At 46.9% G+C, this 23,841-nt stretch overlaps 1 protein-coding gene and 1 non-coding gene across 2 annotated transcripts in view; both read right to left on the reverse strand.

The window, feature by feature from the left end:
* The window catches only part of LOC128064019 (sialic acid-binding Ig-like lectin 10), a 94,724-nt gene that overhangs the window by 18,913 nt on the left and 51,970 nt on the right, over nucleotides 1-23,841 (reverse strand). The window contains 2 exon segments of the mRNA XM_052656839.1: nucleotides 69-326; nucleotides 1,441-1,488. Of these exon segments, the coding sequence (XP_052512799.1) occupies nucleotides 69-326; nucleotides 1,441-1,488 (306 nt within the window).
* LOC128064262 (U6 spliceosomal RNA) lies at nucleotides 21,138-21,245 on the reverse strand. The gene has a single exon (XR_008200978.1). It is a non-coding gene; the product is annotated as a U6 spliceosomal RNA (small nuclear RNA).

Below are 23,841 nucleotides of genomic sequence, written 5' to 3' on the forward strand. Positions count from 1 at the left end.
AGGGATCAGGGGTGCCCCTCCCCTCCCTGGAACCCCAGCATCCTGTCCCCAGGGGACCCCACACTCACAGACCACGAAGAGGCTCAGGGAGATATTTTGGGAGCCCAGTGGGTTCTGAGCCTGGCAGGTGAACTCTCCTTCTTCTGCTGCCCCTACACAAGGCAGCTCCAGGACCCCGGTGCTCGAGATGGGGGTGGCCTCCAGGGCGGGAGACCCCCGGAACCAGCTCAGCTGTGCAGGGGGGTTGCTGTCAGCAACACAGAGCAGCTGCAGCGCCTGGCCCTCCTGGACGGGAAGGAACGAGGTGTTCTGCAGAATCTTGAGGGCTTCGGGGGAAGAGAAGGGCAGAGACAAAGAGATGGGCTGGGCAAAGCTGGCACCTCTCTCCTCCTGCGATGTCCACACTAGCTCTGGGGAGAGGACTGGCAGAGTCTGAACCACAGGAATTCAGAAGAAGCCCCAGCAGTTTACCTGGAGCTGCCCAGACAGTACATCAGATGGGGCATAGAGGGTTCAGGACAAGGATGTGTGTGTTTGAGACGCTCAGTCACGTTCGACTCTTTGTGACCCCATGGACTGTAGCCCTCCAGGCTCCTCTGTCCATGGGATTCTCCAGGCAAGAATACTGGAGTGGGTTTCCATGCCCTCTTTCAGGGAATCTTCCTGACCCAGGGATCGAACCCGGGTCTCTCGTATTGTGGGCAGGTTCTTTACCATCTGAGCCACCAGGGAAGACCTGGTGGACAAGGATACAGTGAGCAAACGCAGTTATGGGACAAAGAAGAGAAAACAGAAGGCAGTAAAACATCAGAGAGGGATTTCCTTGGTGGTCCAGTGGTTAGGACTCCACACTTCCACTGCAGGGGACACGGGTTCGATCCCTGGTCAGGGAACTAAGATCCTGCATAGTGCATTGTGTGGCCAACTGCTGACCAGCTCCCCCCCTCCCCCTGCCAAAAAAAAAGTCAGAGAGAAAGCAAAAGGAATGTGACAGCTTCCTTTGAATTTAGCCAAAGAAAGCTGTGGGTGAGCTGAAGGTTAACTTCAGGGAGCTGAGCTTTCAGGATTCCACACCCCACCCCCCAGCTCTCCCGTGTCTGACCTCAATAGCTGGGCCCTCAAATATAGTCCACTTAGTCCTCTGAGGGGACTTCCCAGGTGGGACTAGTGGTAAAGAATCCACCTGCTACTGCAGAAGACGCAGGAGTCGTGGGTTCGGTCCCTGGGTGGGGAAGATCCCCTGGAGGAGGAAATGGCAACCTACTCCAAGCATTCTTGCCTGGGAAATCTCATGGACAGAGGAGCCTGGTGGGCTACAGTCCATGGGGTCGAAAGAGTCTAACAGGACTGAGCAGAAAGTCCTCTGAGGTCCAATGAAGCTCTGTCCTGGCAGAGACCTGGGTTCCATCCCCAGTCTGGAGGGAAAAGGTTTCTTCCTACCTGTCCTGTTTCCTTGAAAGATGCTGATGGCCACGTGCTGTGGAGCATCTGTGACAGAAGGATAAGCAGGATCAACAACACTCGTGGTGAGAGAGTGGGCGGGCATTGGTGCCATGGAAACAACCAAGCGGGCGGCCCTTCCTGTTCAGCTGCAAGACCCGGATGTCAAGCCCCACCCCAGCTCCCCCTGCCCGCACACCCTCAGGCCCCCTGGGTGTCCTCACCCCTCACTCACAGGTGACATTGAGCAGGGTGGTCCGCTCCACCATCACCCCACTTGTGGGGAACTTCACCTGACAGGTGAGCCTGGTGCCGTGGTCCTGGGGCCGTGGGGTGAGGGTGAGCACCGACGAGAAGGGGGTCCTGGGGCCCAGGGAGCTGGGGGCAGCTGATGTCCAGGAGAAGATGGGGGGCGTGGCCCGCTCACAGGCCCAGGGCACAGAGCAGGTCAGATTCCCCGGGCGGCCTGGCTCCAGGGCCCCCGGGCTGAGGACTTGGGGCTGGTGGGTGAGGGCTGGTGAGGACAGAGAGGATAGGGCGGGCCCCCTTGGCATCTTGTTAGCCTGCCCCGGGGTCTTGTCGTGGTGTCCCCACCCCAGCCCTGGTTTCCCATGCCCCTTTCTTTCCCTGAGTGCCCCTACCGTACCTGTCACGTTCAGAAAGAGCATCTTGTTTAGATATGGGAGTGTCCTGAAGTGTGTCTCGACTTGAAAGAAGTATGTCCCGCTGTCCCCTGCGTTGACATCCGTGATGCTCAGGCTGCAGTTTCTGGCCTGGGGCTCCCCGGGGATGGAGAATCGCCCCTGGGTCCCCTCATGCAGCTTCTGTTCTGGCTTGTTCGTGGCCACCGGGGGATCGTGTTTTGTATCTGCCCCTTCCCGGAACCAAAACATGTAGAACTTTCCAAAGGAAACCCAGGGGTGGGAAAATCTGCAGGGTACGAAGACACACAGGCCCTCCTGCACTGTCACATTCTGCCGCAGTTCCAGGCGCTGAGCTAGGGGTACTAGGCAGAAGAAGAAAGTCAGCCTGGAGCTCCAGTGCCTCGCCCCAGTGTATGTGTGTGTGTGTGTGTGTCTGTCTGTCTGTCTGTGTGTGTGTCTGTGTGTGTGTGTGTCGGGGCAGGGGAGTTCCCCGCGCCCCTCAGCCCACTCACCTCCCAACAGTACTGACAGCAGCAGCAGCAGCAGCAGCAGCCGCATCCCTTCCTGATGTCCCACGGGGCAGGATCCGCCTTCTGGATCAGTCTGAAAGAGAAGGGCAAGCTGCAGATAAGGGGCGGGCAGAGGAAGCTCTGCCAGGAAGCTGCGGTGAGGATACCAGGCCACAAGCCCCTAAGGAAACTTCAGGCTTAGAGTCAGCTGTGGTTGGCCCCGCTGAGATCATTCTGCCGTTTCTGCATATTGGAAGGTGACCCTGAGGATCAGAGGAGGCGAGGGGCTTGCCCGAGTGAGGCAGCAAGGAAGGATGAGAGCCCCTGAGTCCTGCCTCCTGGGCTCCTGCCCTGTTTTCTGCACTGGATAAGGGGGCTCCCCTGTCTAGCTCCCCAGGAGTCATGGTCTGGGGAATCCTCATGGAGGCGGCCTGTTAGCGATGGAACTGGAGATATCCTATATGAGCACCAGGGGCAGAAGAAGGTGTAGATGAGGCAAGGAAGCAACACATGCCTATACTTCATTCATTCACAAACTAACGAAACAGGACAGATTTGGGGACTTCCCTGGTGGTCCAGTGGTTAAGAATCCACCTTGCAGCACAGGGGATGCGGGTTTGATCCCTGGTTGGGGAACTAAGATCCCACATGCCGTGGGGCAGCCAAGCCCACGTGCCACAACCACTGAAGCCTGTGCGCTCTGGAGCCTGCGTGCCACAACTAGAGAGAAGCCCGTGTACCACAACGAAAGAGCCTGTGCACCGCTACTAAGACCCAGCACGGCCAAAATGCTTTTTTTTTCTTTAAAACCAAAAAGACAGGTTTGACTCAGTTCTCACCCTCGACTAACTCAAACAGTAGGGGAAGACAAACAAACCTGAGCTTTATTTAAGGGCAACGGGGAGCCACGGAAGGTTGTTGAGTAGAAGTGGGACAGAGTCATATAGGTATAACATGATCTCGCTGAAGCCAGTGTAGGGAACAGCTGGAAGGGAGAGGCTGGAGGCCAAGAGGAAGCTTCTGTGATTGGGAAGAAGAGAACCACACCTGCGGGGAGATAGCAGCCTGTGGGATGGAGAAGGCATGCCACTGAAGACAGTTTGAGGAAGTGAGATTTGAGGGGAGGTGTGGGGGGCTGGGGAGAGAGAGGCATTTAGAGTGACTCTCTGAGCCCTGACTCTGGCAACTGGGGGCTGGGGGATGGAAGTGCCACTGCCAAGAGCAGGATAGATGTGCAGTCTAGGCTGGGCAGACAGGGCTGAGAAGGTAGCAGAGCTGCCCCTGGAGGTCATAGACACATTCACCAAGCCGGGGCAGAGGGCCCTGGGCGGGGCAGTGGGAACCCGAGCGCCTGCCTGCCCGCACGCCCCCAATGAAGCTTAACTGTGGGGTGTAGGGAGAGCCGGTGGTGGTGACCGAGATGGCCTGGTCAGGAAGAGAACAGGTGGTTATTGGTGACCCAGGTGAGAGTTTTGCCAGGGAGGGGAGAGAGGGAGCGGCAGCCAGACAGCAGGGAGCAGAGAGGTGAGGCGAATGTGGGGTGAGGGTGGGGTGTGTGGAATCCCACTGACCGCCTTTAGCCCTCTCCCATTTAAGCTTGAAGACCCCACTTCTGCCCTAAGCAGTAGGAACCACCCCCTCCATCACTGCCCCAGAGGAGCGCTTCCTTCCTACCTGGGCCATTTCCTTGGATGGGGGCCAATAGCCCAGGCTCTTGGAGCATTTGGAATGTAGATAAGAAGGTATTTTCTCCTTCAATCATGGGGAGAGATGGTGACTTTTAAGTCTGGCTGGATCTGCAGAAGGGTGGCAAGGCAAGAATGCTGGAGTGGGTTGCCATGCCCTCTTCCAGGGGGTCTTCCTGACCCAGGGGTCGAACCTGCATCTCTTACGTCTCCTGCGTGGTGGTGGGGGACTGTTGTGGTTTCTTCTCCCTTTTCAGGCCAGGCTTCTGGCCAAGCATCACGTCCTACAGGCACTGCGACTGGGCCCCTCCTCAGGGACCCAGGTGTCCTGACCAACACCGAGAAGGTATGCTGAAACTGACTGGGGCCAGGAGCTCAGCCCAGTCGGGAGAGACAGCCTGAGCTGCTAGCATCAGAGGGAGCTGCTTAAAGCAGTTGAGTCAAAATGAAAATAACAATTAAGCCTTTAATCACCTATTGTGATGATATAAGCAACAGTCTAAACGGAAAAGCAGTGACTCCCCCATGTTCCGGAATGGTTGCAGGGATGTTAAAGAAAAAGATGTGATTCTAATTGTTAAGGGGAAAAAAATTATTCTTGGCACTTCTTTTTTTCACTTAAAAAAAAATTGGAGTATAGTTGTTTTACACTGCTGTGTCTGTTTCTGCTGTTCAGCAAAGCGAATCAACCATGTGTATACATACGCCCCCTCTTTTTGAAATTCCCTTCCCATTTAGGTCACCGCAGAGCAGAAAGTAGAGTTCCCTGTGCTGCACAATAAGCTCTCGGTAGTTACTTGTTTTGTACACTGTTGTTGTTTAGGTGCTCAATCACATCCGATTCTCTGCGGCCCCATGGGCCCCACCAGGCTCCTCTGTCCATGGGATTCTCCAGGCAAGAATACTGGAGTGGGTGGCCATGCCCTCCTCCGGGGGATCTTCCTGACCCAAGGATCGAACCTGCATCTCTTACGTCTCCTGCGTTGGCAGGCGGGTTCTTTACCACTAGCTCCACCAGGGAACCTGACACACTGTAGTATATATAGGTGAATCCCAATCTCCCAATTCACCCCACCACCCACCCTTCGCCCCTTGGCAACCACACATTTTTTCCTTCCATTTGTGTGTCTGTTTCTGCTCATGACACTTAAGGAACCACGAAGCAGATTTCATTCAGGACCGTTGTCATAGGTTCAGGGACCCCTGCAGTGGGGGTCTGCCGCAGGGGAAAGAGACCAGGCTCAACTCTGACAATGATGAGGGATTTATTGCCAAAGAGGAGGGTGAGGGGTCAGCAGATGGGAAATGACTGAAAGAAAACATTGGGGGAAAGGGGGCTTCTGGCTAAACTGACCCACCAGGCTTCTTGCTAAAGGCAGGACAGGATGACCGGACAGCAGCTGGGGGCTGGAGGGTGAGGAAGCCCATCAGATATGGAGGGTAAGGGATGTGGGTTACACTGACTTCCCTGGTGGTGCAGTGGGTAAGAATCCACCTGCCAGTGCTGGGGACACGTGCTTGTATCCTGGTCCTGAAGATTACACGTGCTGCAGGGCAATGAAAGTCCGTGCACCACAGCTACTGAGCCTGGACTCTGGAGCCAGCGAGCCACAATTCCTGAAGCCCGTGTGACTGGCGCCTGTGCTCCACAAGAGAAGCCACAGTGAAAGCTGGTGCACCGCAACAAGGAGTAAGCCCCGCTCTCTGCAAACAGAGGAAGCCTTCACGCAGCAATGAAGACCCAGTGCAACCAAAAATAAATTAATTTTAAAAATATATATATATTTTAGGTATGGGGAGGGAGGTGGGAGGGGGGTTCAGGATTGGGAACATGTGTACACTCGTGGCGGATTCATGTTGATGTATGGCAAAACCAATACGGTATTGTAAAGTAAAATAAAGTTAAAAAAAATACATATATATATATATTAAAAAAAAAGAACTCGAAGAGCCTGGCTAGAGTTGAGCCAAGGGGAGAATCTTTGTTAAGGGGTCTGATGGGCCAGCACAGACATGAGGGTCATTTCATGTACCAGGGACCCAGAACAAAACGCTGCAGCGGATCTATGGATCCTGGGTTGGGGCGTGGGGGTAGGTGTGGAAAAGTACCGAGTCCTGAATCAGAGTGGGGCAAAGTATCTTCAAGTTTTCCTCCTCCCCCCACCATTAGAAGCCCTCAGAAGAGGTGCCTGAAGACCTCTGCCTGAGGCTTCAGATAAACAGACCAAGAATGAAGTCCTCTGAGCTAGGAAGGCAAAAATGTGAAGAGTATGACAGGCCAGAGCAGTCTGAGTCCTTCACTGCAACTCCTTTCAGAGACTGCAGTGTGCAGACAACATCCCCATGAGGACAGCTGAAGAAAGCTTTCGCATTTGCTTATGATCAGATGGGAAAAATCACCTGTAGGTTTGTAGCCATCAGCTGAATTCCTCAGATGGCTCTATGCATAGACCTTTCACCTCCTGTGGCTTTCCAGGTGGCTCAGTTGATAGGGAATCTGCCTGCAATGCAGGAGCCGTAGGAGATATCAGTTCGATCCCTGGGCCAGGAAGATCCCCTGGAGAAGGAAACAGCAACACACTCCACTGTTCCTGCCTGGGAAAATCCCATGGATAGAGGAGCTACCCCTGTGGGCTACATACAGTCCATGGGGTCGCAAAAGAGTTGAACACAACTTAGCAACTAAACAGCAACATCTATCACCTCCTAGGAAGGTCACCTGAAAACGTAGGGCTGGTGTCGCGATCTCTTCTTTAGGGCTGGTGTCGCGATCTCTTCTTTAAAATTTATTTATTTTTAATATTTTCATTGGGGTATAGTTCATTTACAATGTTGTGTTAAGTTTCAGGTGTACAGCAAAGTGAATCAGGTGTATATATGTATGTTATACATAATGTGTATATCCTGGTGTCATGTTCTTGGGACCTGAGCATATGGGTGAATAGTAAGGAATGGGGAGCCTTGGGTCCCACGGAGGAGAGAAATATCTTCCTACTGGACTTTGAGCTGTTTAGACTCTAAGACAGTTGGGCTTCAGGTTAAAGGGATGTAGATATTGGGATATTCTAAGGTGGAGAGAAGGAAAATATTCAGACCTCAAAAAGGAGATCCTGAGAGTCCACCTCAGCTTCCCCTGGGATTGTGAACACTTCTCCCCACCTTTCAGATAAGAAGCACCTGTGTTCCTGTCTCTAGGGTCCTCTGCTGGGGATCCTTGACTACTTGTCACATTCAGATATATAAGGAGTCGTGCATGCCTGCTCAGTCGCTTAGGTGTGTCTGACTCTTCTCGACCTTTGTAGCCCTTTAAAGTCCACTGTCCATGGGATTTCGCAGGCAAGAATACTGTTGTGGGTTGCCATTTCCTACTCCAGGGGAATCTTCCCTACCCAGAGATCAATCCCATGTCTCCTGCATTAGCTGGCAGATTCTTTATCACTGGGCCACCTGGGAAGCCCCATATCGGGAGTCATTTTTCACATGATATTTCTCTACCTGAAAGTATTCTCAGTTTCCTGCATCTTGGCAAATCTAATGCTTAGAGAGCAACTGTGGGCCCCTGGGCCCCACAGAAGGTTGGACTGGCCCCGAAGAGTTTCTTCCAGATTTTGATGGGGATCTGTGGGGGGAAGGGGATTACAGTGTCTGCTGGACACCTCTGGGATCTGAAGGTGGATGCTGAGTGGGCTAAAATCAGTCCAGAAAACCCAAGGGTTGAAGTGAACAGGATGGGAAGCATGAGCCCTCCTTCACCACCCTCAGTGAAGGTTACACCTGCACCACCCTCCAGGGACCACTGCAGGAAACAGAGCCTCTGACTGCAGCCCCACCCGGAAACCTCCTCCTCACATCTGCTGCCCTCCCAGCTGCAGTCACAGTGGCAGCAACATCTCTGGGCTCCAGAGGCTAATCTGGATTCACCTGACACCATCTGATTAGTCTCTCCTAGCTTAGAGGTGGGGGCGACCACGGGGTGGCAAGAGAGCTGGGACACTTCTTGGGTTGAAGTGTATGACTTCTGTATCAGTCTTCTCTCTTCAGCAGAAATACCCCTCTCTCCCTTGAGCCACCGGTGGGGAGGGGAAGTGAAAGCCGAGCTCTTCTCTCTTGGGGCCACAGCTGTCTTGTACCCTGAAACTCTAGCTTTCACCCCCTGAAGACCAACTCCCACTTCCCTTAAGCGAGATGTGGAGTTTCGGGGTCTGTTTTCCCCACATAGGTTTCTCGGAGCCTGGTTAGAACCTAGACAGGGAGGCCTTTATCCTGTTCATTACCAGTCCCCAAGCCCGTCCTACTTCTTCCCATCAGAACGTACCCACAGAGGGATCGCTCTTTCCAGCCAAGAGAGCCTGTGGTCCCCAGAAGCGGGTGTAGCGCTGTCCGTGGTGCTGAGGCGGGGTCGGGTTTGGAGCTTGGGAATCATTGGATTATGCAGAAAGGTCTGACTAGCTACGAATCAGATCTGGACCTCAGGCCAGGAAAGCAGCTGAGTCAAAAGGGTTTGGCCTGCCGAGGAAGAAGATCAGGGAGGGGCCGACCCTCTGGTCTGGGGGCTTGTCTTTCCCCGAGGCTCTCCCTCTTTTTTCTTCTTTACACTCTAAAATCCTCTGGGTTCTGCCAGGCCACTGGATTAAAGTCAGCTGCAGCTCCCACCCCCTCACCTCCCGGTGACTTCTTGTTTTGAGAGAAAAATAAAGCCCTATTAGTTAAGGTTCCTGAAAGTCAGCTTTTTTTTTTTTTTTTAAACTTAGAGTGAAATTCATTTCTAATTGATACAGTCTGTGGAGATGATTCCTCCAATTTCATTTAAAGCCAACACGACATTTTCCAAAAGTGCCCTACTCTCATGAGAGTGTGTGGTATGCCTGACTTTTTTCACTTTTGCTAATTCAAGAGTAGAGAAACAGTATTATATCTTTTCTTTGCATTGATGTGATTATAAATAACTTTTCTCATCTTTTAAAATTAACTGTAACCCCTGTTTGTGAATTATCTATTCAAAGGGGAACTTCGCTGGTGGTGCAGTGGATAAGAATCCACCTGCCAGTGCAGGGGACATGGGTCCGATCCCTAGTCCAGAAAGATTACATATGCCTCCGAGCAACTAAGCCCTTGCGTCACAACTACTGAGCCCACATGCTGCTAGGACTAAAGCCTGCACACTTAGAGCCTGTGTTCCACAACAAGAGAAGGCACTGCCATGAGACGCCACGCACCACAACAAAGAGTAGCCCCCGCTCACGGCAACTAGAGAAAGCCCAAGCAAAGCAATGAAGATTCAGTGAGCCAAAAATTTAAAAAATAATAAAAAAAATTTTTTAATCTACTCAAAGGGTTTACACAGAAGGACTGTGGAGTTTTCCTGATCAACCTCTCTAGAGACTCTGATCTCATCCCTATTACTAACCTTGTGTGCTATGCTATGTTGCTTCAGTTGTGTCCGACTCTATGCAACGCTATGGACTGTACCCACGAGGCTCCTGTGTCCATGGAATTCTTCAGGCAAGAATACTAGAGTGGGTTGCCATGCCCTCCTCCAGGGGATTCTCATAGGGATCAAACCGACCTCTCTTGTGTCTCCTGCATTGGCAGGTGGGTTCTTTACCACTAGCCCCACTTGGAAAGACCATTATTAACCTTAGAGGATCATATGTTTACCGATGAAATACACACCCCTAAATTTCAAAGTTACGGTTTTATAAATACTGTTTTTAATGTTTATGTGCTTGGCATCCTACAGTACACATTTTCTTTCCTGGCTATTTCCACTTGATGTCAGCTGAAAAATTTTTTTATGGTGAAGTGTATAATGTTCAGAAGATAAATGGGTAAGTGTGCACTGCAGTGATTTACCACACAGCAAATGCAGTTAGTTCACAAAATATCTCCAGTTCGAAATATCAAGTATGGCCAGTTCCCCAAATAGCTCAACAGTCTACACTCCCACCATAGAGCATGAAGTTCCTATTTGCTCACATCTCTGCAGCACTTGCTGTTATCTGCCTTTTGGGTTTTCCAGTCTGACGTGTGTAGAGCAGTATCTGGTTTCTGTGTGGTGTTTTTCCATTACCTGTGTGTTTGAGCAGCTCAGTGTGGACTTGTTTTCCATTCATATTTCCACATTTCTGAAATAAATATTCAGATTCTTTGCTATTTTTATATTGGCTTGTTTTTCTTCTTGTTGATTTGTGGAAATTTTGGTGCATTCTAAAAAATTAAAAAGCTCTTGTGAGCTTAAATGAAGGAAATAATTGCTCCCATTCTGCCATTTCTCAATTAAATCTATCTCCATTGTCCTTCATTTTGATGTGATCAAATCTATGTGTTGCTGGTCACAGCACTGTGGGATGCAACGCTGTGTACTCTTTCTAAAAGTATCCAAAAGCCAAAAGTTGGCTTTCACATTAATCATTTCCATGTTTTCTTTATAGTTTTATCACCAATGTATCCCTAGAAAGTACAGTTCACATAAACCTATTTTTGAACTTTTTATAAGTATAATCATATTATATGTCATTGCCTGCGTCTTGCTTCATTTTTGTTATTGTGGTGTAATTTACATATAATGAATATATATTTAGGCACATTTGTAAATAATGGATTTATACCCAACAAGTAATTTTTAAAATAAGTAATAGACTTTATTTTTTTGGACAGTTTTAGGTTTACAGAAAAATTGAGCAGATACTACAGACAGCTCCCATATGTACCTCGACCCCCTCACATTCTTCCATCGTGCATTACTGTAGAATATTTGTTACAGTTAATGAACCAATACTGACACATTACCATCAACTGAAGTCCATAGTTTTCATTGAAGTTCTCTCTTTGTGTTATCCAGTTTTATGGATTTTGACAAAAGCATAATGTCATATCCACCATTACAGTACCTTACATATTTTATCATATATGGATGATATACACTTTATATGGCATACAGATCTATATATATAATTAGCAATTTTTATATTATGTATTTATGTATAGTGCACGTTTTAATGAGTTTTGATAAATGGATACATCCACCCCAACCAAGATGTGGAATATTTCCATCACTGCTCAAATTTCCTTATACTATCCCTCGCCTGTGGCAGCCTTCCTATCACCATAGCGTAGTTTTAGCCATATTAGAACTTCAGAGAAATGGAATCGTAATCACGTACTCTTTCACAGCTGGCTTCTTAGGATTCTTGCATGAGGTTGGCCCCTGCGTTGGCAGTTCATTTCATTTCATTGCTGAGTAGACACTCCAGAACAGGAGGTCCAGAATCGTCTGCTTCCCATGCCTGCCCTCAAGTTCTGGAGAACTGTCCCTGGGGTGGGGGTCGCTCCTGCTTATCTCACATGCTCCATCGAAGACCTGGGGCCTCTGGGGCAAACTCACATCAGCAGGCAAGTCCCCTCTGGGCTTCTGCTCTGACAACTCCAGGAGCCCAAAGATGGTGGGCATCAGGAGGCTCCAACCAGAGCCGCAGGAGAGAGTGGGGCTGGGTTGGGAAGGAGAATCCTGTAGCCTCGACAATGTGGCCTGACCCAGGGGCTCTGCAGAGGCACCAGGAAGCCCTTGAAAGGCAGTGACCATATGGCCACTCATCCACCATTCTCTCTACATCAATTTATGGGGACCCATGGAGAAGGTCACGGGGCTAGGCACTGATGGTAGACAAAGATCAGGAAAACTGAACAGCAATAAAACAAACAAACAAAAACCCATAAGAGATTTGGACTACACCTAATGAAACTTAATCACAGCTCTACCACCTTATAACTGTGAGAATATGAAGCTATGACTTTAGTTGTAGTTTCCAAAATGTGGAGGAAGGTACTATTCACAGGTGTGAAACTGACATTTGATGAAGCTTGTGAAACCCTGAGCATCTGCTTTGCACTTGACAAACACTGGACCCTAAATAATCTCTAATCTGGGGTTTCAAGTAACTCATTCCAGCAGGAAACCATCATCAATCTGCTCAACAGCCCATCACTGACCCTTACCATGTCCTCAGGGAACCAAGGAGACACCAACACTGACCCACTCATCCATTCACAAAGGACCTCAACACTCACTGCCCAACATCTCTAGGTGAATGGCTCCCATATGCTTCCCTTAGTCCCCCATTTTACTGATTTCATAGGTCCTCAATCACTGGCCCCATGAATGTATTACAATGTAAACCTCAAAGCCCTCTGATTCCTGAGGCTCCCACTCCCAATCAGTCACTGCTTCCTATGGTCCCCTAGGCAGTGGATCACTTCCCCAAATGTCCCCTGGCCCCAGGGATGGTTCTCAAGAACCAGGGGACAGACACAGGAGGAGCAGATCTGGACTCCCTGTTCCTGAGACAAGCTGGATCCTCCTGCTGAGAGCAAACCACAAGGGGCCTTCTTTCCTTGTCCACAGGCCTTCTGGATTACCAAGGAAACCATGGTCTGGCTGATGAAGAAGTGTGTGTCTGTTAGAATAGATGTGCTGGGGAGAGTGATGGGGAATCTGTGGGATGAGTATTGGGGGTGGGTCCAGGGTGAGTGATGGAGGAGATTTACAGTGGGTCATAGGGGGTGGGGTCTTTGAGGAGAGTGATTTCTTCCAGGGCATTGGGCAGGGGGGTGAATGATGGGGGCTGTGTAAGATGAGTGACAAGAGGGTCTTTGGGGTGTGTGACAGGGAGTCTGTGGGGTGAATGATGAGGTTCTGAGTGTTGGGGGCAAGTTGGATGGATGGTTCATGAAGTTTAACCCTCTCCTTTTGTTTTTCTGTATGTATGTGCATCAGTACTTTTGTAACCATTAAACTCCAAGTGTGGTTTTACTGCTGGGTTTTATATCATTGGTTCATGAAACCCGCTCATTTGAGGACAGTGAACATGCATCTGAGGAGGGACTTAAGTTTTGAAACTTACAGGAGATGAAGCTGGTTGAGCCCTTAGCACCTTCCTGGCATGTAGTGACCAGTGAATAAAATACAAGTCAGGTATCAGGTACCATGTTTAATTTCCACATAATCCTGTCAGCTAACTATTACATTCATTATTATACTCATTCTGTGGATGAGGAAATGGAGGCTGAGTGCTGTTACATAACTGGCCTTAAGGCCAAAAAGGAAGTAAAAGTGCCTCATTCTAAACTGCACAAAACTGCCACTATCCCATGTGGTTCCCTACATGACCACCATTTCCATTTCCTGTTGCCTTCAGATAGCTTAAGTTTTGGAGTGGCCATGTCTGTTGTGCCTACTCTGAGCTACTAGACATTTCACTGCCTATCCATGACACCCTACATAGCCCAGCCTTTCCAACAAAGATAAAAGTTAAATTCACCATACCCAGTCTCACACCATGACCTGGAAAACCCACAGATCTGTATCATATCAGGACACTGAATCACTGATTATCTCCTGCCTGAAGATAAGGCAACCCGAGGAGCGGTGGCTGCGCAGGCACAGGAGGGCCTAGAGGAGCTATCCCATGTTGAAGGTCAGGAAGGGCGGTGGTAAGGAGATACCCCTCGTCCAAGGTAAGGAGCAGCGGCTGTGCTTTGCTGGAGCAGCCATGAAGAGATACCCCACGCCCAAGGCAAGAGAAGCCCAAGTACGATGGTAGGTGTTGAAGAGGGCATCAGAGGGCAGACACACTGAAACCATACTCAGAGAAAACTAGTCAATCTAATCACACTCGGATCACAGCCTTGTCTAACTCAATGAAACCAAGCCATGCCTGCGGGGCAACCCAAGATGGGTGGGTCATGGTGGAGAGGTCTGACAATGTGGTCCACTGGAGAAGGGAATGGCAAGCCACTGCAGTATTCTTGCCTTGAGAACCCCTTGAACAGTATGAAAAGGCAAAATGATAGGATACCAAAAGAGGAACTCCCCAGGTCATTAGGTGCCCAATATGCTACTGGAGATCAGTGGAGAAACAACCCCAAAAGAATGAAGGGATGGAGCCAAAGCAAAAACAATACCCAGTTGTGAATGTGACTGGTGATAGAAGCAAGATCCGATGCTGTAAAGAGCAATATTGCATAGGAACCTGGAATGTCAGGTCCATGAATCAAGGCAAATTGGAAGTGGTCAAACAAGAGATGGCAAGGGTGAACGTTGACATTCTAGGAATCAGCGAACTAAAATGGACTGGAATGGGTGAATTTAACTCAGATGACCATTATATCTACTACTGCGGGCAGGAATCCCTCAGAAGAAATGGAGTAGCCATCATGGTCAACAAAAGAGTCCGAAATGCAGTACTTGGATGTAATCTCAAAAACGACAGAATGATCTCTGTTCGTCTCCAAGGCAAACCATTCAATATCACAGTTATCCAAGTCTATGCCCCAACCAGCAACGCTGAAGAAACTGAAGTTGAATGGTTTTATGAAGACCTACAAGACCTTTTAGAACTAACACCCCAAAAAGATGTCCTTTTCATTATAGGGGACTGGAATGCAACAGTAGGAAGTCAAGAAACACCTGCAGTAACAGGCAAATTTGGCCTTGGAATGCGGAATGAAGCAGGGCAAAGACTAATAGTTTTGCCAAGAAAATGCACCGGTCATAGCAAACACCCTCTTCCAACAACACAAGAGAAGACTCTACACATGGACATCACCAGATGGATAACACTGAAATCAGATTGATTATACTCTTTGCAGCCAAAGAAGGAGAAGCTCTATACAGTCAACAAAAACAAGACCAGGAGCTGACTGTGGCTCAGATCATGAACTCCTTATTACCAAATTCAGACTCAATTTGAAGAAAGTAGGGAAAACCGCTAGACCATTCAGGTATGACCTAAGTCAAATCCCTTATGATTATACAGTGGAAGTCAGAAATAGATTTAAGAGCCTAGATCTGATAGATAGAGTGCCCGATCAACTATGGAATGAGGTTCATGACATTGTACAGGAGACAGGGATCAAGACCATCCCCATGGAAAAGAAATGCAAAAAAGCAAAATGGCTGTCTGGGGACGCCTTACAAATAGCTGTGAAAAGAAGAGAGGCAAAAAGCAAAGGAGAAAAGGAAAGATGTAAGCATCTGAATGCAGGGTTCCAAAGAATAGCAAGAAGAGATAAGAAAGCCTTCTTCAGCTATCAATGCAAAGAAATAGGGGAAAATAACAGAATGGGAAAGACTAGAGATCTCTTCAGGAAAATTGAGAGATACTAAGGGAACATTTCATGCAAAGATGGGCTCGATAAAGGACAGAAATGGTCTGGACCTAACAGAAGGAGAAGATATTAAGAAGAGGTGGCAAGAATACACGGAAGAACTGTACAAAAAAGATCTTCACGACCTAGATAATCATGATGATGTGATCACTAATCTAGAACCAGACATCTTGGAATGTGAAGTCAAGTGGGCCTTAGAAAGCATCACTATGAACAAAGCTAGTGGAGGTGATGGAATTCCAGTTGAGCTGTTTCAAATCCTGAAAGATGATGCTGTGAAAGTGCTGGACTCAATATGCCAGCAAATTTGGAAAACTCAGCAGTGGCCACAGGACTGGGAAAGGTCAGTTTTCATTCCAATTCCAAAGAAAGGCAATGCCAAAGAATGCTCAATTGCACTCATCTCACACGCTAGTAAAGTAATGCTCAAAATTCTCCAAGCCAGGCTTCAGCAATACGTGAACTGTGAACTCCCTGATGTTCAAGCTGGTTTTAGAAAAAGCAGAGGAACCAGAGATCAAATTGCCAACATCTGCTGGATCATGGAAAAAGCAAGAGAGTTCCAGAAAAACATCTATTTCTGCTTTATTGACTATGCCAAAGGCTTTGCCTGTGTGGATCACAATCAACTGTGTGAAATTCTGAAAGAGATGGGAATACCAGACCACCTAACCTGCCTCTTGAGAAATCTGTATGCAGGTCAGGAAGCAACAGTTAGAACTGGACATGGAAAAACAGACTGGTTCCAAATAGGAAAAGGAGTACGTCAAGGCTGTAAATTGTCACCCTGCTTATTTAACTTCTATGCAGAGTACATCATGAGAAATGCTGGACTGGAAGAAACACAAGCTGGAATCAAGATTGCTGGGAGAAATATCAATAACCTCAGATATGCAGATGATACCACTCTTATGGCAGAAAGTGAAGAGGAACTAAAAAGCCTCTTGATGAAAGTGAAAGAGGAGAGCGAAAAAGTTGGCTTAAAGCTCAACATTCAGAAAACGAAGATCATGGCATTCGGTCCCATCACTTCATGGGAAATAGATGGGGAAACAGTAGAAACAGTGTCAGACTTTATTTTTGGGGGCTCCAAAATCACTGCAGATGGTGACTGCAGCCATGAAATTAAAAGACGCTTACTCCTTGGAAGAAAAGTTATGACCAACCTAGATAGTATATTCAAAAGCAGAAACATTACTTTGCCGACTAAGGTCTGTCTAGTCAAGGCTATGGTTTTTCCTGTGGTCATGTATGGATATGAGAGTTGGACTGTGAAGAAGGCCGAGCGCCAAAGAACTGATGCTTTTGAACTTTGGTGTTGGAGAAGACTCTTGAGAGTCCCTTGGACTGCAACGAGATCCAACCAGTCCATTCTGAAGGATATCAGCCCTGGGATTTCTTTGGAAGGAATGATGCGAAAGCCGAAGATCCAGTACTTTGGCCACCTCATGAGAAGAATTGACTCATTGGAAAAGACTCTGATGCTGGGAGGGATTGGGGGCAGGAGGAGAAAGGGACGACTGAGGATGAGATGGCTGGATGGCATCACGGACTCAATGGACGTGAGTCTGAGTGAACTCCAGGAGATGGTGATGGACAGGGAGGCCTAGCGTGCTGCAATTCATGGGGTCACAAAGAATCGGACACGACTGAGTGACTGAACTGAACTGAACTGAAGATAAGGCTGCCAGAGGATCCTGAAATGCCCCTGAGTCACTGACATGGCCCAAGCTCTGACATCATTAATCTATCTGATTGCTACTAATTTCACAAATCTTCAAATAATTCCCAAAACAAGGCTCAAAATATGGCATTCCAATGGAAACCCATCAAGAATCTTTTCAACTGCCAGTCAGTGACTTTTAACGCATGCACTGGGACCCAAAGAAGAGCCAACAATGACCATTTCCCCAAAGACTGTCAACACTCACCATCCGGAAGCAATGCAGTCAGAAACTCCCATCACTGTCTCCTACACCTCCAGTCAACTGGCCTCAACATGCTCACAATTTCAGCTCTCCTCAGCATCCCATGCTACCAACTCCTGTTACCACTCACTGGCCCCCCAGGTGTGCTACAACATGACCCTCAAGTCCTTCAGTCCCTGAAGCTCCCAGACTCTCAGTCAATTCCCAAACCCTACAGTCTCCCAAGCCATGAATCACTTCCCCACATGTCCTCTAATACCATCCACTAAGGCAGAAGGAGAAGGGTATGACAGAGGATGAGATGGTTGAATGGCATCAGTGACTCAATGGACATGAGTTTGAGCAAGCTCTGGGAGTTGGTGATGGACAGGGAAACCTGATGTGTCCATGGGGTCACAAAAAGTAGGACATGACTGAGCGACTGAACTGAACTGAACTGAAGGTCCTCTTAAGATACATGTTCACTGTCCTCAAATGAGCAAGCCCCTAGGAAAAGAACAGTTAGAACTGGACATGGAATAACAGACTGGTTCCAAATAGGAAAAGGAGTACATCAAGGCTGTATATTGTCACCTTGCTTATTTAACTTATATGCAGAGTACATCATGAGAAACGCTAGGCTGGAGGAAGCACAGGCTGGAATCAAGATTGCCGGGAGAAATATCAATAACCTCAAATACGCAGATGACACTACCCTTATGGTAGAAAGTGAAGAAGAACTAAAGAGCCTCTCAATGAAGGTGAAAGAGGAGAGTGAAAAAGTTGGCTTAAAGCTCAACATTCAAAAAACGAAGATCATGGCATCCGGTCCCATCACTTCATGGGAAATAGATGGGGAAACAGTGAAAACAGTGGCGGACTTTATTTTTCTGGGCTCCAAAATCACTGCAGATGGTGATTGCAGCCATGAAACTAAAAGACGCTTACTCCTTGGAAGGAAAGTTATGACCAACCTAGACAGCATATTAAAAAGCAAAGATACTACTTTGTCAACAAAGGTCCATCTAGTCAAGGCTATGATTTTTCCGGTGGTCATGTATGGATGTGAGAGTTGAACTATAAAGAAAGCTGAGCACCGAAGAATTGCTTTCGAACTGTGGTGTTGGAGAAGACTCTTTAGAGTCCCTTGGACTGCAAGGATATCCAACCAGTCCATCCTAAAGGAAATCATCCTGAATATTCATTGGAAGAACTGATGCTGAAGCTGAAACTCTAATACTTTGGCCACCTGATGCGAAGAGTGGACTCATTTGAAAAGACCCTGATGCTGGGAAAGATTGAGAGAAGGAGAAGGGGACGACAGAGGATGGGATGGTTAGATGGCATCAGCAACTCAATGGACATGGGTTTGGGTGCACTCCGGGAGTTGGTGATGGACAGGGAGGCCTGGCGTGCTGCGGTTCATGGGGTTGCAGAGTCAGACACGACTGAGTGACTGAACTGAATTAGGAAAAGACAAAATAAAAACTCATATTAAGGTACATCTGTAATTTTAAAATTACAGTAACACCATATATGACAATTAGCAAAAGTAAATAAAAAAATATACAAGGTTGAAAAGTAATGAACTTATCATCCAATTTAAGCTACAAAAAACACCCCCTTCACACACTTCGCAGATCCTCCATCATTCATCCTGCAAATGACCCCAGCTGACCTCCTATCACTACCCCACAGAACTCCCATCACTCACTCTAGAGATGCACCCATTATTCAACTCTCAGACTCCTTTCCCCATTATTCTCCCCACAGAATCATCACCACTTGCCACAAACAGACATCCCATCACTGAGCCTGCAAAAGCCCCCAAACAACCACGCTATATCACCTCAGCTTCCCTCAAGCACTGTATGGGTGAAATATCTGTGGCAACATCAGCGAAACCATCTCTCTAGGCCACTTCCAGTTTGTGTCAGAGTCCTAGCTTGACCTTTCTGACCACCATATATCAAAATACACGTTCACTAGCATTTTTGAAGTTACTCGCTGCCAGTAGTTATCATGGTGAATGACAGGGTTTCTCTATTTCCTTTGTTCATGTATATTCAATAGTTTCATCAGGCAAACAACTTGATCCCACCCATTTGAACTAGTTATTGGAGGCCACCATCTTCAAAGTGTTATTCCCTACAGCCAGGGGAGGAGTTTGGAGTCTCACAGAGGATGCAGTCTTCGGGATTCTTTATTTAACTTCTATGTAGAGTACATCAAGAGAAATGTTAGGCTGGATGCATCACAAGCTGGAATCAAGATCACAGGAAGAAATAGCAACAACCTCAGATATGCAGATGATACCAGTCTAATGGCAGAAAGCCAAGAGGAACTAAACAGCCTCCTGCTGAGGGTGAAAGAGAAGAGTGGAAAAGCTGGCTTAAAACACAACATTCAGAAAATGTAGATCATGGCATCCATTCCCATCACTTTAAGGCAAATAGATGGGAAAAAATAGAAACAACGAGAAACTTTATTTTCTTGGGCTCCAGAATCACTGTAGATGGGGACTGCAGCCATGAAATTAAAAGACACTTGCTCTTTGGAAGAAAAGCTATGACAAACCTAGACAGTGTATTAAAAAGCAAAGACATCACTTTGCCAACAAAGGTCCGTATAGTCAAAGCTGGTCTTTCCAGTAGTAAAGAATGCCCAAGAATTGATGCTTTTGAACTGTGGTGTTGGAGAAGACTCTTGAGAGTCCTTTGGACTGCAAGAAGATCAATCAGTCAACCCTAAAGGAAATCAGTCCTGAATATTCATTAGAAGGACTGATGCTGAAGCTGAAGCTCCAATACTTTGGCCACCTGATGTGAAGAGCCGACTCATTGGAAAAGACCCTGATGCTGGGAAAAGCTGAGAGCGGGAGGAGAAGGGGGCAACAGAGGATAAGACAGTTGGATGGCATCATCAACTCAATGAGTTTGCAAAAAGTCCAGGAGACAGTGAAGGACAGGGAAGCCTGGTGTGCTGCAGTCCATGGGTTGCAAAGTTGTACATGAATTAGTAACTGAACAATAACAACAAAGGGGAAAGTATAGTTGCTTGGGAAAATGCCAGCAACTCCAGTTGGGCAGAATTTTCAGGTGATTTTTCCATTATCAGAAGCGTAACCTAGAAAAGTGGGCAATAGTGGCCATAAAGTCACAATGAGGCAGATTTCAGGAAATGGAGAGTGGGTCAGAGTGAGGATCTGAAGCAAAAAATCTGAAATGACCCTCCTCATTTATGATAACATGAAGGATTTCAGGGTCATGGGAAGGATAGGAGTTAGAAAGGAACTGCAAGGAGCAGGAATAACACAAAAATAACATCAAAATAACTCAGGTCTACAAATTGATGATTGCACAAGGAAATACATTTCAGACTAAAAGGGAATGGGAATGCTTGGGAAGTGAAACAAGAATGAAAGATCTGGGATGAACCCCAAGACTGGTAATGAGGCAGGAGATAAATAGACCCCAGGATGAGCAGCTGGAGTTTGTCTCCTGTGAATAGATACTCCAAAACCATGGCACGTCTTCTCTGTTAGGAGAAGCTCAGAGGTGGGGTGCAGTCACTGCCGGAGAGGCTGCACAATGCAAAGAGAGGGGAAGAAATAAATACCCTGGATTTTACATTTTCTTCCTTGATGTATTTTTTAAAGAGAAAGCAGGATGGTTTAATTTGTAGAGCCTAGTTATTTATTCTTGATTACAGCATTCAACATGTAAATTCAAGTCACCTCTTGGTACAGAAAGGGCCCTCTTCTACTTTCTTGGGACAGTTAATCCAAAATATACGGAATGTTTCATGAGTTTGTGTGTCATTCTTGCATGAGGCCATGCTAATCTTCTCTGTATCATTCCGATTTTAATATCTGTGCTGCTGAATCGCGAGCACTTCTTTAATCTCCAGCATTTGACTAACTAACTGAAACTAGTGGGAGGCCAGCTAATAAAGATATCTGGAAAATGTAGCCTGCAGGGGTAAATCCCATTAGGTCAGAGCAGTGTAGGGGAGGGACCAGGACTCTGGCCAAGGACTGATCTGTACATCCACCCATCCTCTCCCATGGGCCCAGTTCAGGAGACCAGACATGAAACTGGACAGAGGTTATTCCTGGCTGAGAAAAGTCAGCAAGTATGACCTGATACACAGACGTGAGCTGTAGTGAGGGAAGTACCCAGGAGACAGACTCTGTCCCTCTGAGCTTCGGTGTTCTGCCTCTCGCCATGGCCAGAAGAGAGAGAGTGTTACAGTCCACAAACCCAACCACGCAACTCTTGCTGTTCAGTCGATCAGTCATGTCCAACTCTTTGTGACCCCATGGACTGAAGCATGACAGGCTTCCCTGTCCTTCACTATCTCCTGGAGTTTTTGCAAACTCATGTCTATTGAGGTGGTGATGCCATCCAACCATCTCATTCTCTGTTGCCCCCTTCTCCTCCCACTCTCAGCTTTTCCCAGCATCAGGGTCTTTTCCAATGAGTCAGCTCTTCACATCAGGTGGCCAAAGTATTGGAGCTTCAGCTTCAGCATCAGTCCTTCCAATGAATGTTTAGGGTTGATTTTCTTTAGAATTGACTGGTTTGATTTTCTTGCTGTCCAAGGAACTCTCAAGAGTCTTCTCCAACACCACAGTTCTAAAGTCTCAATTCTTCGGTGCTCAGCCTTCTTTATGGTCCAATGTTCACATCTGTACATGACTACTGGAAAAACCATAGCTTTGACTACAGCTCCTCCAGGACCCTCCAATTCTGTGGGGAATTGTAAGAGGAGGTTATGGGCTAGGACTACAGAGAATTCACCCTAGGGAAGACAAACAAGGCCAGCCTCCCTTGGGATTTGGGAGCTTAGGTGTAGATCACCTGAGGAAGAGCTTGCTCACCTAGATTCAGATGATCCACAGGTGAGTATGAAGCTGGCCCCAAGAGGATCCCTTTACGCAGAGTCAAACCCAGGGGCTATAAACACCTTGCTCTACAGATATAATAGTCATCTGAGCAAGAAGAGAGAATGAAATGGAAGAAACAACTGTGTTGAGAAGTGGCCTTGGATTTTTAAGGCACAGACAATAATCCTAAAAGGCAAAAGAAAAGGAGTGGGTATGGAAGTGTGGAGGGCAGAGGCGAAGAGAGGAAACCTTGGCAAGATTTCATGTAAATATAAATCCAATTAAATATAAACATAAATATAATTGTGTTTGTGTGCATATGTATATACATTATAATACATACATCATCGATCTAAATAAACCTAGGAAGCAATGAGCAGGCAGAAAGCACTTATTTGGGATCAAAGACTTGCAATTTGGGGCACACAAATTCAGGGAGCAACCAAACTGTGTCCCACATGGGAGTAAAAGTCAGGGGGTTTTAAAAGCAAAGAAGGGAGATTTGCATTACAGAGAATTTTCACTGGAGTTGGAGGCAGGATCTAGTGTTGGCTGAACATGCTTGACTGCTAAGGCTGTAACTAGAGGGTGGAAAAAGTTCGTTGTTGTGACAAGTCGCAGGTGTTCTTGCAGAGTTCTTGAAATATCTGTGGTTGGCCCAGTTGAAAAGTTCAAGATTCCACCTGGTGGGGATGTGTGTAAGGTCCACCACCTTAATGGCCTCCTAGCTCCATTAAGGAAAAAAACACCCTTGACATAAGTGACTCCATTTTATTTCACGTTTCACAACATCATATATATTCTCAGAGTTGGAAATGCCAGAGTGATAAGCAAATAGTTAAAAGCTTTAAAGACTTTATTTATATAAGTAAACTTTATATTTATATAAGTTCAACTTTATTTATATAAGTAAACAAATTTATTTATACATTTAAATTTATTTTTTATATTTATATATTTATATGAACTATATTTATATAGTTCAACTATATAAAACAAAAAACATTTACCTTGGATAGGTAAATGAAATCAGAAGACAAGAATAAGCCAGGAGAATATATTTACCTTGGATAGCAAATCCAAGGTAAATGAAATCAGAAGACAAGGACAATCCAGGAGAATATATTCATAATTCTACTATAGACTAATGATTGTAGTTCCTATATAAAAGAATTATCCAAATTTTTAAGAAAGAAATATACACTAATAATGATGAGACAGATATGAACAGCCATTGAATGGCAGAATGGTGGAAAAGATTCTTGTTGCTCAGTCATGTCCGACTCTTCGTGATCCCATGAACTACAGCATGCCAGGCTTTTCTATCCTTCACTATCTCCCAAAGTTTACTCATACTCACATCCATTGAGTCAGTGATGCCACCCAACTATCTCATTCTCTGTCATCCCTTTCTCCTCCTGCCCTCAATCTTTCCCAGCATCAGGGTCTTTCCAGTGAATAGGCTCTTCACATCAGGTGGCCAAAGTATTGGAACTTCAGCATCACCATCAGTCCTTCCAATGAATATTCAGGGTTGGCAGAACAGATTAGAATGGAAAGTAGTAATCATTATGAAACCTACTTAAAAATACTTCACTTTCA

This window comes from Budorcas taxicolor, chromosome 18, assembly GCF_023091745.1.
Source record: "Budorcas taxicolor isolate Tak-1 chromosome 18, Takin1.1, whole genome shotgun sequence".
NCBI lineage: Eukaryota > Metazoa > Chordata > Mammalia > Artiodactyla > Bovidae > Budorcas > Budorcas taxicolor.